This window comes from Cryptomeria japonica, chromosome 1 (assembly GCF_030272615.1).
Source record: "Cryptomeria japonica chromosome 1, Sugi_1.0, whole genome shotgun sequence".
Taxonomy (NCBI): Eukaryota; Viridiplantae; Streptophyta; class Pinopsida; order Cupressales; family Cupressaceae; genus Cryptomeria; species Cryptomeria japonica.
Window position 1 is genome coordinate 637,646,836 of NC_081405.1, and position 13,747 is coordinate 637,660,582.

The 13,747-nt window shown below is 34.2% G+C and overlaps 1 protein-coding gene across 4 annotated transcripts in view; it reads right to left on the minus strand.

Moving 5' to 3' along the window:
* Positions 1 to 1,634: 1,634 nt before the first annotated feature.
* LOC131042460 (branched-chain-amino-acid aminotransferase-like protein 2) overlaps positions 1,635 to 13,747 on the minus strand; it is a 243,702-nt gene continuing 231,589 nt past the window's right edge. For 2 of the 4 annotated variants that reach the window (XM_057975742.2, XM_057975740.2), the window contains 6 exons: positions 13,448 to 13,501; positions 13,224 to 13,307; positions 4,343 to 4,414; positions 4,004 to 4,084; positions 3,034 to 3,069; positions 2,491 to 2,912 (listed from right to left, as the gene is read on the minus strand). In XM_057975742.2, coding sequence (XP_057831725.1) covers positions 2,799 to 2,912; positions 3,034 to 3,069; positions 4,004 to 4,084; positions 4,343 to 4,414; positions 13,224 to 13,307; positions 13,448 to 13,501 — 441 coding nt within the window. In that variant the 3' untranslated portion in view covers positions 2,491 to 2,798. Of the gene's footprint in view, positions 2,225 to 2,490; positions 2,913 to 3,033; positions 3,070 to 4,003; positions 4,085 to 4,342; positions 4,415 to 13,223; positions 13,308 to 13,447; positions 13,502 to 13,747 lie in introns of those variants that run through there. The other 2 variants (XM_057975741.2, XM_057975743.2) reach the window with 2 other exon arrangements.

Below are 13,747 nucleotides of genomic sequence, written 5' to 3' on the forward strand. Positions count from 1 at the left end.
GCACTTAGTTGTCATTGATGTCAATCGGTGGAGATTGAGCATGGTAGATGGTTGCTTGGTTAATGATGAAGAGGCAGAATGTTAAGATGTGCAACCGATACAGGATGCTATACCGGTCAACAAGTGAAGAACACTCTACTGACAAAGGGTTTTACGGGTATGTGCTTGTCGGACCGACTGAACTTTGGAAGGCCGTGTCTTGATTAGTGTGAAGCTGAGGTGGCAAGTAGGCTGTGGTTGGTGAAGCTTCATCCACAAAGTCAATGAAACAGATATTCGCTATTAATGAACCGCAAATCAAGGGATTGCATCAGACTGATTGTGGCTCGAGGAAGAAAGAATGACAAAGGAAGATCAGGGAAGTAGTTGGCGCTTGAATCGAAGCAAGAAGATTGGATTGAAAGAATACCTCGAGAAGGAAACAACAGAGGCATTAATAGCAATTTGACAGATGTAAATCTATATGAAGGATCGTGTTTCCCTTGTCTGAAATAACAATAATAATAAAAAAACAAAACAAAAAAAACGTATCTTAAAAGGCACGGAAATGACGGAGATGAACTGATGAACTTCAAGATGATCAGATCTTGCAAGATCTGATTGGATTTGATTTGCCTTGAGGATGCTGAAGAAACCCTAACCGCTTGGTTTTTGAATTGTGTTTGGCAGGAAATCATCTAATAAGAAAATGGAGCAATAAACAGAATGTGATGATGTTGCAGTGAAGAAAGAAGTGTTGAGAGGAGTTGGAAGTAGAAAACTTGAGAAGGGGTTTCAATCAAGTTACAATGTGAGTAAGCAAGTAGACCGGTAAGAGGACTCTACCAGTAGTTTCATAGTCGAGCAGTTGAGTCTAACTGGTGAGGCGTGGTAGAGCAGGCAGCATCCCAATGTGACACAATGTATTGAGAGACTGTGTGAGGAGAGAGAGATAACAGAGAGTTAATTGATTTAAGAACTGCAAAATTCATTTGCAATAAGAAGCCTTAATTGCACTCAAATAGTATTTCATTATACATCACCAAGTCGGAGCTTGGTGCAGGGGTTGGTGCTCCTTGGGTTGGTGCCCTAAACACTTTGTAAATCTATGTTATTTCTATGAATCTAGATTGGAGCAGTAGACTTCAACAACTTTTCTCACCAAGTTTTTCCCATATTGGGTTTTCCTCGTAAATCTGGTGTTGTGAGTGGTACTTTGTGTTCAACATGTATATCTTTTGTAATGTGTTAATTTATGGTGAATGATTATTAATGCATTTATTTTATATCTTGTTTATAATGATTAGTATCCTAAGATCTTAATTTCTAACAACAAACTTGCAAGCAACTCACGCAAGTAAAGCACGTCAAGTAGCTCAAGCAGGTTGAACATTTTGAATGTAAAATATTGATGCTTTATTTAATGAAATTATTGCTGATGTAATTTCTAAGTATATGTATTTTGTATCAATAGTGGATAGGATAGAAGGAAGAATTGTCAATGCAATAACCTTGTGTTTTTTCAATATTGAATCTTTGGATTTCATACTATGATCATATTCCTCAACAAAATTGCATAAACACAATCTAACTAGCTGCATACCAACAACACTTTGACATAATGTATGTGAGTGAAAAATCAAAAAAATTGCATGTATGTTAACAATATCCAAGTAGAGGATATTTCAATTAAGAGAGGCACTTCAACCTTTGTTAACATTTGTAGGTGATTTGGCATTAAATTGACTCAGTTTGAAGACAATTTGGAGTGGTCACTCGAAACATCTAGAAGTGACTATAACCGTATGACAGACCTGCAGCAATATTTCCACTCGTGTAACAGTCCTGAAGAAGGATCAAAGATTCATGTATACTGATCTGTCCTCGTCCTTCTTGACTCACCGTATGAAGTATTTAACATTGAACATCTTATTGGCATTTTAGTTTCATGTATTGGCTTGTAATGATTTTCCAACAAAGAAAGTGTAACAGAAGTTACAAGGATTCTGAAATTTAATAATAGTTCAATATAGCAGTGTTATTCTATCTTGCATGTTTATGTTGTCAAATCATATAGCCAAAAAACCAAAAACAAAAAATTAGGGATGGTTGTTACAATGAAACCAAATTTATGGGCGTGATTGAAAATAAGTCTAGCTTTATCCATCCTTACAACAATGCCGTACAGTGAGCCCTAGTTCAAATGCAAAGGATTTTGTTGTCAATTGTAGCCATCAACTAGACTCTGCAGAACAATTGATATCATGATAAAGTTGGTTAATGTTACAACTGCTTAACAATATGGACTGCAATAGAAATAAGACATGAATATATACAGAAAATTATAAACGTATTACCTGCTACCCACTCTACATTGTGAATATAACCATCATACCATACAAAAGGTACAGCAATGGATTGTCTCAATTATTTTCCAATATGATATACGTGGCCTCCAATCAGGCTAGAATCACATAATAGAATCTAAAAACATGGCCATCAACAACTTCCTTCAAACATGAAAATTAAGTGAACTCACAATCTAAGTGTACACCATAACATAGGACTAACGTCACTATTTTTAATTTGTGCTTTCCTTTAATTCTGACTTATACAATGACAACATAATAGAATCTAACATGGCCATCAACAACTTCCTTCAAACATGAAAATTAAGTGAGCTCACAATTAAGTGTACACTATAACATAGGACTAACGCCACTTTTATTAATTTATGCTCTCTTTTTATTATAACTTATACAATGGCAATAACACAACATACACAACAGAAGCTTCCTTACATGCACTTCACTCTTGCACTATTCAGGTATTGGAACTCCAGAATCGGTCATCTTTTGGTATACTTGTTGTAATCTTAGAATTACAGGCCCTACTTTTCCATCTCCAATAGTACGGCCATCAATTTTCAATACCTGTTTCAAAAAAATACAAGACCCCAAGTTGGATATAGATAAGATCTTCCATTACCGTCAGAATTTGAAACATAAACATGCATGTCTGGCTTGGCAAAAGGGAGAAAACAAACTAGCTTACCGGAGTAAGTTCTCCCATTGTACCAGCTGTCCAGACCTGCAGAGAGGATGTATTTCAGAAATCAAGAAAATAACAAATATACATACCATAGGAAACATTATTGAAGTTCATAAATGGCCAAATTAAGTCAGTAGAACTCAAAGGTACAAACAAAGAAAAGTAGTGAAAGGAAATCCTTGCATGAGAAAAGAATATAATAAAATAACGCACTAACACCAAGACCAAACTTTTACACAAGTATAATACAATCAGAGTTAGTTTCTACAAAAACAGTTGCAAAAGGAGAAACTAAGTGCACTAACACCAAGTCCAAACTTCTACACAATTATTTAATAATTTAGTGAACCGTCCCATATTGCAGAGGATAAGAATTCCCAGCTTTGATTTACTAATACTAAACAGTGAGCCTCCTATCAGTTTCAAGTTTCAACTTACCATAGAAACTATGAGTTAAAATATATTTTAGAGAATTGCGACTAGTGGCAAACATTTATTAACATCACATGTCGATGTTTCTATAATTTAGCAGAAAATTTTGCAAAGGGAATTCCAATTTTCTTGAGACCCTATATTTTTTTAGGAAAAAAAAAAGAATTTTTTTATAGCGGGTTTTATTTATTTATCTTTTGATTAAATTCTAGGAGCATGGCCTCATGGACACAAACAGGGATCTAGTTATCAGGCATGTATGGCATGTACTTCAAGACCCAAATCTGCAAGCACAGATGCTCAGCAAGTGCACAAGGTCCACAAGCAATCCAACCCAGCAGGGATTTAAACCTACGTGACCAACCAAACAGCCACTGCACTATGCCCTTGACTGCAGGTTTTATTCTGCTATAAGCAACACTTTATTTGAATTGGCAAACACTTTCGAAAATTGAAGGAGAAATAGCCTATTGCAAATACAAGCTAGTAATAATTTACCCCAACTTTGTAAAAGTTTAGTAGAACAATGAAATACAGATACCTCATCTGCAGTATGGAATTCTGATAGGCTTATTTGACGCTCTTCTAGATATATTCCTTCGCTTTTCACAAGATCAATCACCTACATCAGGATAGAAGTAAAACATGTCATGGAAATATTTCTCATACACATCATATGTAGGAATAGTAAAATACTTAACCTGAAACAATCCTATATAGATCAAAATCTATTCTTAGTTTGTTGGAAATCCAACCATTGGAAAAAGGAAGAAAAGGGCAGATGAAGCGAGTCCTTTAACAAACCTAAGAACTTTAATGCCCAAATTTTTTAAAAATAATGATAATAAAAAAAAGAAAATAAGAATCAAGATCCATTTACTGTTGCTCGAGTTATCCCTGGTAAGCAGTGATCAGCTCGTGGTGTGTGTACTCGCCCTTTCTTTACTAAAAACTGCAATATTTCATGGCTATGTTAATTTTGTAAATAAATCAGATTATAGTTATTCACATAGATTCCTATTAAAGTAATTTTAATATGGTAATATCATAAAAGTTAAAACCTTTGAAATACAAATAAACAACATAAAGTCGGCCAATAGTCTGTGGGTTAGATAAAATACTCGAGCAGCGACTATATTCATTATTAGACAGAACTTCAGATTCTATTTAAAAGCTAATGAGTTTTGCAATTTGTTAGCATTTTGATTTGCACCTCTTGGTGCAACATAAAACAAAACAGCATGTGAGGATAAACCTCTTTTCAAATCAGAGGGGGAAGCTCCCTGTTACAAAAAATAAAACAAAATCCTAGAACCTAAGGACATGACCTTTAGTTTTTTACAATATATACAACTCTTTAAGGTTTGAACATATATTGCAAAAAAGCCTAAGTAATTGCCTATCGTTTGTTTCTCAGGCAAGGGCATAAGGCTTATTAGTACATCTGTTTACTGCACTCTTTGATAAAATAAATACATGAATTAATAATAGAGATAACAATGCATACCTGACACAGGAGTAAAATATATCTTTATTCGCCCATGAAACTATTACAGAAGACTGGAGATGATCAGCCAAGGAATGAAGTTGATCCGACTAGAACATACTTCTGTCCTCGACGATACACAATCTATTCAAAGCACCTAACGGTTGCCAAGAGGAACACAACCAGCAACCAACCGACATTTATAACTATCTGACACCAACACTTTATATGAACAATTAATACATAGCCGGAAAAATAATATTCTAGAAACATAATTAGACATTGTACGCTGACTACATCATCGCCCTAAAAAAGAAAAAATCATCTTCTAGATGGCAAGCAAACATCATGTAATATTAGGGAAGATTAATGACGATATTATAGATGAAGACTTGTACATGAAATTGAAAGTGTACATTGCAAACTCAGACTTGTAGAGTATGCAAATCAAATGAGTGCAATATGGGTCAAGGGGCAGCTCAAATTTAGACCTTCAAAACCACAAGGATTTTCATGGTGCACATCATTTTCGTGATTTTCTAAGAGGCAAAAGGCAATGTCGGCGAAGCCAAAAACTAGAGATTTAGAGGGTTTTGTCAACATATGATGTTCAACCAGGAATTGAATTGTTTGCTGCATCCTCTACCCAAGATGACATACAGTGTGATTGACCGCCTAAGAACACTGCCATACTATGTTTGAGTTTTGTCGTGCAATGAAGGATTGTATTTGCCTAATGATGAGCCGTACAATGAGGAGATGATGGCATATGCTGTAAGGATGTTAGACGTTGTATGATGACAAAGGATGCCTAATGTCGTATGATGAACAGATTATAACGCTGCCATACGTTATGATGAGAGGATGAATTCTTACGGTGAACAGGTTGTACGATTTGACAAGGTACTTTCTAGATGTTGTCCACAATATGTCATACGATATGAGCAGAAGATTTCAGTCATATTAAGTACCAGGGAGATCACCAATTAAAGGAAGGTTGCTATACAACGCACAAAATGAGTGGCCATAATGCATGGGAACATAGTGCAGTGAACGCCACCACAATACACTGAGGCAGGGAGGTGAACGTATTGAAAATATTGTCATTGATGTCCTATGCATGTTAATGAGGACTGCTATCATTAATGTCAAAGAAAGAATGAGGAGATTATTTGCAAGGTTTGTTATCATTGATGTCAAAGCGATTGTTGGAAATCGTTAATACATGATGTTAATATATGCAAGGAGCAGATTGAACAAAGCCAATAATATCTTGGATCTAGTCATGGCATCTAGCCAACACATATTCTTGGGATTGAGTACATTGAACTCTATGATGTTTCCTGTTTGCCCTCTGGGCGAACAGTTTAATGCATGCAGAGAGAATACATAACAAAGAACAGTAATGCCATAGATTTCAAATAAACACAGTCATAATATATTAAGTTACACAATGTATGTCAATTGCTAGCCAACAGAAAAGACACCATTCCATTCATAATCGTCATAATGGCAAGTTGCATCACATGGTATATAAAGGTACCGAGGGGGTGCCGTCGCACCCTTAACTATCTACCCTCAGTTACATCACTAAACAAAGTACTTCCTAATTACTTAATCACTTATTATTCCCATGCATACAATATGCCGCCAACATTTCCAAGAAAAAACGAAATCTGGATCAGTACTAGAACTATCTTGGTTCAGGCAGTGAGGTTTTGGACAATCCTATCAGGATTTTGTGGTGAAACAGCAGAAGAGCACATGGATAGGTTGAAGTCTGATCCAATCTGTGGGCTACGATATGGCATACATGTTTACATAGAGCATGTGGGAGAAAAATCATGTTCGCTGTTACCCCTAGCGGATTTGAATGTTTTCCAAGTGACATAGACGATGCAAGATTATGGACGGAATAAAATTATGTTAAGACATCAATCTCTATTAGCAAGGAGTGATCAGAAGCAACGATTAATATACGCCATGATAAAGATGGCAGTTATAATAACAGCAGCATCAGTTCTATGTTTGACAAAACCGCCTCATATGACAGTAAACTAAATGCAGCAAAGGTGATTTAGACAAGATCTGTTTATACAAAAGAAACAGAAAAAAGAAACAAAAATAAGAAAAAGACAGAAGAAAAATACAAAACAGAAAAGGCAGTGATTCATTTAAAGTAAACATAAAACTAAAAGGTGTAATTCAATTTACCAATAAAACTAAGCTTTATTAAAGCCAGCGATTCCTTCTAAAGGGTGTGATCTTAGTTACTCTCCAAAAGGTGCAATTTTAATAAGTTTTCAAGTGGTATGATTTGTATTATTAAACAAGACTTTAAAATAATGATTAGTAATTATTCCTCCAAGAGGTGTGACTTGTTTCTAAGGTGGTGACTATTTGATATGAAGGGAGATGTCTCTAATGGAGATGAAGGTACAAAATAATCATTGTATGAGAGTTGGAGAGTAGTGATCTGCATTTCAAAGACAACAAAGCAGATGCATCAAGGACCACATATCGAACGCCAAAGATTCTTGAATGATACGAGGTTGCATGCAGCACACTGTGAATCACAGAATGAAAAATGATAGTCATATGGTGTGCCATATAATGAGGATATGTGAGGGCGGTTGTACGATGTGGAAAGACTCTCGATGCACTAAATGATATCCTATGATGCATTTCTTTTTCCTTTTTCACTTGATGTTTAAAAAAAATCAATTGCCTTGGTAGTTGTACAAGGTAGAAAATGTATGGTCGTATAATATAATCTAACCATTTAATATAATCAAGCTGTGTAATGGGGCTTTTAATTTAATCAAATCTTTCATTATTTTCTCCTTCAATTGCTGAATAATATTTTACCCTTACTATTTCTTTATTTTCTACTTTTCTTTTTCTTTTTGTGTAAATGTCCAGTGAAATTGATTTGACTTGACCAATATTTGTATGCTCCATGTTAAATATTTTGCTCTTAGTACTCTCAAAAATATCATCCATAATTTTCCATACTTTCATTGGTTGCTCTTCACTGAGTTGTAACTTCAAGAAAATTACAAGTCGACAGAAATACCTCAATCTTCCATTTGCCAATGAAATAGACCATAGAGAGAATTTGTTTCATCCTCTGAACATGACTGCAACTAGAAAATGTTGAAATGTGGCGACTGATCAGCAAAGTACTGTACACTCAGCACGTATCCTTGCCGGGGTCCGGGGCCGAGCCCCGGGCAAGGGTTCGAGAGCGGCAGCCCGAGAAAAGTGGGGGTTCGAGGGTGGGAGCCCCCAAGAAAAAAAAAATTTGGGTATTTTTTTGATGAAAACCAACATTGTAATAAAAACCCTAAAAAGGCCGACTTTGTTTTTGCCCTAAAAACACATGTTATAAGTGGCTGGGATGCTTAAAGCATTGTAAGGTTGATGTACTGTTTTTGCTGGATAATAAGAAAGATTGGACGACTGTGTATGGTGGACGTAACCCATTTTGGGTGAACCACGTTAAATCTCTGTGTTATTCGTGTCCTATTTTATTTCTTTATCTTTTGTATTTAAATCTGCATATAATTGTTACTTCATATTTGCTTCGGATCTGCTTGAAACCCTAACAGAAAATTCCTTCATCATTCAGTTCCATTAAACCTTTTGATTCTTTGTCCATTCTTCCCCAAAGTCCAAATTTGACAAATCCGAGGAAGCTACTTGCTCATTGATAGCTTGGTTCTTTAAATCAATTGCATACTTCTAACCCTTGTTTTCAATGGACATTGTATTATTTTCCCCAATTGTGATCAGCTTTAGCTACTACCAACCAACCCCAACCCAACAATGCATTGTACCGTGACCACAAAGTTAAACGAAAATGCTTGGGTTCCAATTATTACCTTTTGTCCCATTAAAACTCCACATACCTTAATACCTTGTTCACCTACACCCACTAGCTGAAAAGTTCAGGGCCAAATGGAAGGCTTGCCAAGACTTCACCAAGTGTCTTCCAAAAGTATGTTCATGCCAAAGCCACCATCAACAATTGTATTGGTGAGATTCCTTCCAAGGATCTCCATATTCACCACCACTAGTTTCTATTATCATGTTGATTGTTAGTAACATTAGATCAATCACTTGGTTGCTCGATAGTGGAGATTCGATTATTGGATCTTCATTCTCATCAAATTCCAATTGGGCCGTAACATGCACCATCTCATTCTCCCCAGATACAATAGCATTTCAAAGTACTAATAAATCCACTACTTTAACCAGTACAATGGTTTGAAGTTCTTGCCTTGTAATATTTTTATTGATTATAATTGACTTGTTACCATACTTGCATTTGCATTCGAGTGGCGACGTTCATTATCTATAGCATTCTCCACTTTATCCCTTGCTTCATGGAACCTTTTTTTTCCTATGTGGGTCCAAGTACATAGCCTTCCTTTCTTGGGCACAACTAACAACTAGAACTCCATTTTGCATGTCAACATCAATTAGGTTGATGCTAGCCTTCTACTTCGGACATCTTGGGTCTTCATTGTCTCCAAGTCCACACCATTTGAATAATGAATTTACTTTTTTCTACTTGTGCTAGCAATCTCTTGCAAAATGTCCCCATTCGCTACATTGTCAACATTATATGAGAAGGCGTCCTTTAGGATCATATTGTATTTGATTTTGCCCTCCTCTTTGATTTAGATAAACCACATAGAGATGCATTTTGTGGCTTCGATGGAATGATGAACTACTCTCCCTGTGTGAAGAGTACGTGTGTACTCCTAGTCTTCAAATTATATGAGCACTCCTTTGTTGAATGACCCATAACTTGGTGAATCTCACAAAATATCTTTCTAGGACAACTACCTTTTGTGCATCTCAACTTTGTAATCAGTACACCATAGTTCATTAGTTTCATTGTTGATTTCTTTCGTCGCCTTCAATTATTTCATTATTCAGAGCATGTCCCTTAAAAGTGCTTGTACCATTCTCAATTTATTGTCACTAATGACATTAGAACTTCCATCCTCCTATTTTCTCTTTTATTGCACGAGAACATTTTATCTTCACTTTCTATGTCCATCGCCCAATTGTAGGCTTCTAAATAGGACAAGGGTGGTACATTCATCTTTTTTCTTAATGACAGGTAAACCTTCAATGTACCATCGCTTTTTTAGATTGCCAGCTAGTTCTATTTCCAATTTTACCAGCAATTATTTAATTTTATGATTATAAGCTTGTGTTTTTATGCTTACCTTGTTTTGTATTGTAAATTGTTGCTACTATTTCATTATCATTACAACACAATTTAAACTCTTTTTCAAAAGCCATCTTTAATATCTCCAATGTATTTATGGAGACTTGGTCAATTTTTGTGTACCATTCAATTGCTACGCCTTGCAAGGTGGTTGAAAAAGATCTTAGCTAAATTGCCTTATCATCTTGCCAATTTTCTGTCCAAATTGTTTCTCAATTCTTACAATGCTTAACAGGATTTTCTGATCCATTGCCTATAAACTTGGGCAACTTTTTCTTTTCTCCACTAGGGCTTGCCATGGTTTTATTTTGATGCAAACCTAGCACCTAGAATCTACCTGCTCAAGAGTTTGATTCAAACATTTTGGCGCTCCTCTTGCACCCTCAGCCATGTAGGAATCCTCAATTCTTCCCTCAACTTCAACCTTCCACACACTTGTTACACCTTCAAATTTTCTTGTATACACCCTTGGCTCAACTTCTTATAGAATTCTATGAAGGAAAATGACTCCGTCTCCCAACTTCCCTCATCTAGAGGAGGTTGTCTTGAGTTTTCAACTTGACTATGTTCTCGAGAAAGCCTCTAACTTGGGAATTGTACAGATGTATTTCCCTCAAGTGTTTCTTGTATTCTTCTTCTCCATTCCCTTTGCTCAATGATCCTTTAAGATCAGCTAATCTCATGGTCTTGACCACCTTGTGACCTCTTTTCACCTTTATTGGGATCCATAGAAACAAAAGATTGCAAAAAAACCCAATTAATTGCTATTTTGATTGAATCGCACCCGACAACGACTTATTCCCTATAAAAACCACAGATTCCGCAAAAAAATCGTTGACCGCTAGTCAATGATTTTTTTGCATATTAATCAGTTAAAAATCGAGTTGAAATTGCGACTACAAGTGTGTTTAAACTGCAAATAGTCGTGCTGCACTTTGCTGCAAACTGCAACCCTAGAAAACCCTAAAAAGTGCCAAAAAAATTATATAAACCTAGACATACTATATTTTTCAGCCACGACTGCGCGCAAGCTTGTTTTGGGATGTGCATTACATCGATATAAAATCACAAAAAAAGTATTTAAATCCAAGGAAAGCCCTAAACAAATTTGTTCAGCCCGCAAAGTTTGAAATTTGACGCCTTGAGACTTCTTGGGTGGTTTCCATAATCCTACAAAAGCTTTTGCAGGTAGGGCACGATCTTTTCATCTGCAATCTTGTCTGTTGTCTGCACGAAGAGGAAGGACTCTAGGCGATAAGAATTATCTTTTTTCGTTTTCTAAATTTATGATTCATGTTTTTCTTTTAACAAAATTTTAGATATATCTTTTAATTTTTATTAATGGATTTTGTAACTTCATTTTATTTATATTGAGTTTTATTAATAAATTTAACATTTTATTTTATTATTTTTTTTAATAATTTTTTAAAAATATTAACCATAAATAAATTTAATTTAATATTTTAATATATTTATTTTTTAAGGATTTTAACAATGATTTTAATTTATAAATTATTAATTTATTAGATTTAACAAATTCAAATATTGAATTAAAAAATTCTTTTCAATTTTTAATAATAGAGTTTATAATTTTATTCCATTTACATTAATTTTTTGTTAAGAATAATATTAAAATTTAACATTATTTTTAATAAATTAAAATTTAATATATTTAATTTAATTTATAAACTATTAATTTAAGAAATTTGACATATCCAAATGTTAGTCAAATTTAGGAAATATAGTATTATTTTATTTTAATATTAACAAATTTAATTTTAAACTTACTAATGTTTTAAATTTATTATAAATTATTTAAACTTTTATATAGATTTTAATAATTTAACAAATTCAAATATTTAAAATTAAATTTAAGTAATATAGTATTGTTTTATTTTAATATTAACAAATTTAATTATTTAAATTATTTCTAAATTTACTAATTTTTTTTTTTTTAATAGTTTTTCAATAATTCGATTTTTTCCCCATTTTTTCCAGATTTTTACCCGATTTTTTCAAAAAATCTTATACTTTTGATTTGCCGATTTATTCCCCAAACGATTTTTTGCTGCTATGTTGGGATCTAAGGGCATGGACCACTCAAATCTGATCCAATTTCTTTTAAGGCAATGGTGTCAAATGTTTATTGTTCTCTCTGATAAAATAAATACTTGGATTAATAATAGAGATGACAATACATACCAGATACAAGATTAAAATATATCTTTATTTGCACATGAAATTATTACAGAAGAAGACCACAGATGGTCAGCCAGGGATCGGATATATATCAAGATGATGTTAGAATATTGGTTTTCTTGTTATACTGTTCCTTATTTTTCAGTAAGATTGAAGACTCGTCTGTTCCCTTCAGAATGTCAGTAGAAAATTGGTTGCCACTATATTGATTTGTAGTAGCTAAAATGAGTGATTTGATAATGAGTAAGACTTAAAGTCAATATAATCCTCTTTATTTCATCATAAATATCAAGTGCCTTCGTTAAAAAGTAGAGGATGTCCAAGTAAGACTTATGTCAATATATTCTTAATTTTATCATAACTATCAACTGCCTTTGTACATAAGTAGCGGGTGTCCAAGGGATTAAACTCGATTGGATAAATCATTGGGTTTTCAGTTTGGAGACCCTTCAAATCCCCAAAATTGACAAAAATAAATTATAAGTGGTGACTCTTCGTCTTCCATTGTGGGCTTCTACTATTAGTATCCAACTTATTATCTAAGCTAATGCTGATAAGGAGCTAAATAATGCTGTTGCTGATAAGGAGCTAATATATCGGTCTCATTTGCCCTCAGCTGCTCATTTGAGCCATACTTGTAAATTGACTGTAAATTGGTGCTTTAAATGAACCAATTTTCCATACCGGAAAGCATATTCAATAAGAACTGCAAGCAATATTAAAGCTATTGTGTACTCATGAAGAATATCCTAACATGTTAAACTTTTATTTTGCTTGGTGTCCTTTTTGAATACAAAAATATAATGTACATAGAGCAGAAATGATACTCACCAGATTTGTTGCATTTGTTTCAGACACAAAACCATACTGATCAAGCATAATAGCATCATCTGCCTTGGCAAGATTTCCCTCTATCTGTGTGAGAAACAGCTTTCAATCTTCATCATCACAAACAACTAGGAAAGGAAAAGGCTAAAAAACCTCATAAGTAATTGTTAAAATAATGCACACAAAATTTTAGTAAACAAAAGTGTGCATGACTTGTCAAGATTGACCTTTGCGAGAATGTTATTGATAAGATTATTGTGATGAATTTTGGAATCCAGAGTCTGAAACACAAAGCACACAAAGAACCCTGTCAACACCTCAACTATAATTTATTCATCTGTAAATGCTATGGTCAGTGCCAAACATTTTCAGAGAAAACAAAGTACAATCATACAAAGAAATTAAATAGTGCATTTTTTTTATTTCAAAACTCAAGAATGAAACTTTTCAAGCATAGTATTAAGACTCTGACTAGGCATGACTCAGAAAATTAAACAACTGTAAATTTTAATGTGTATTTCATTGAA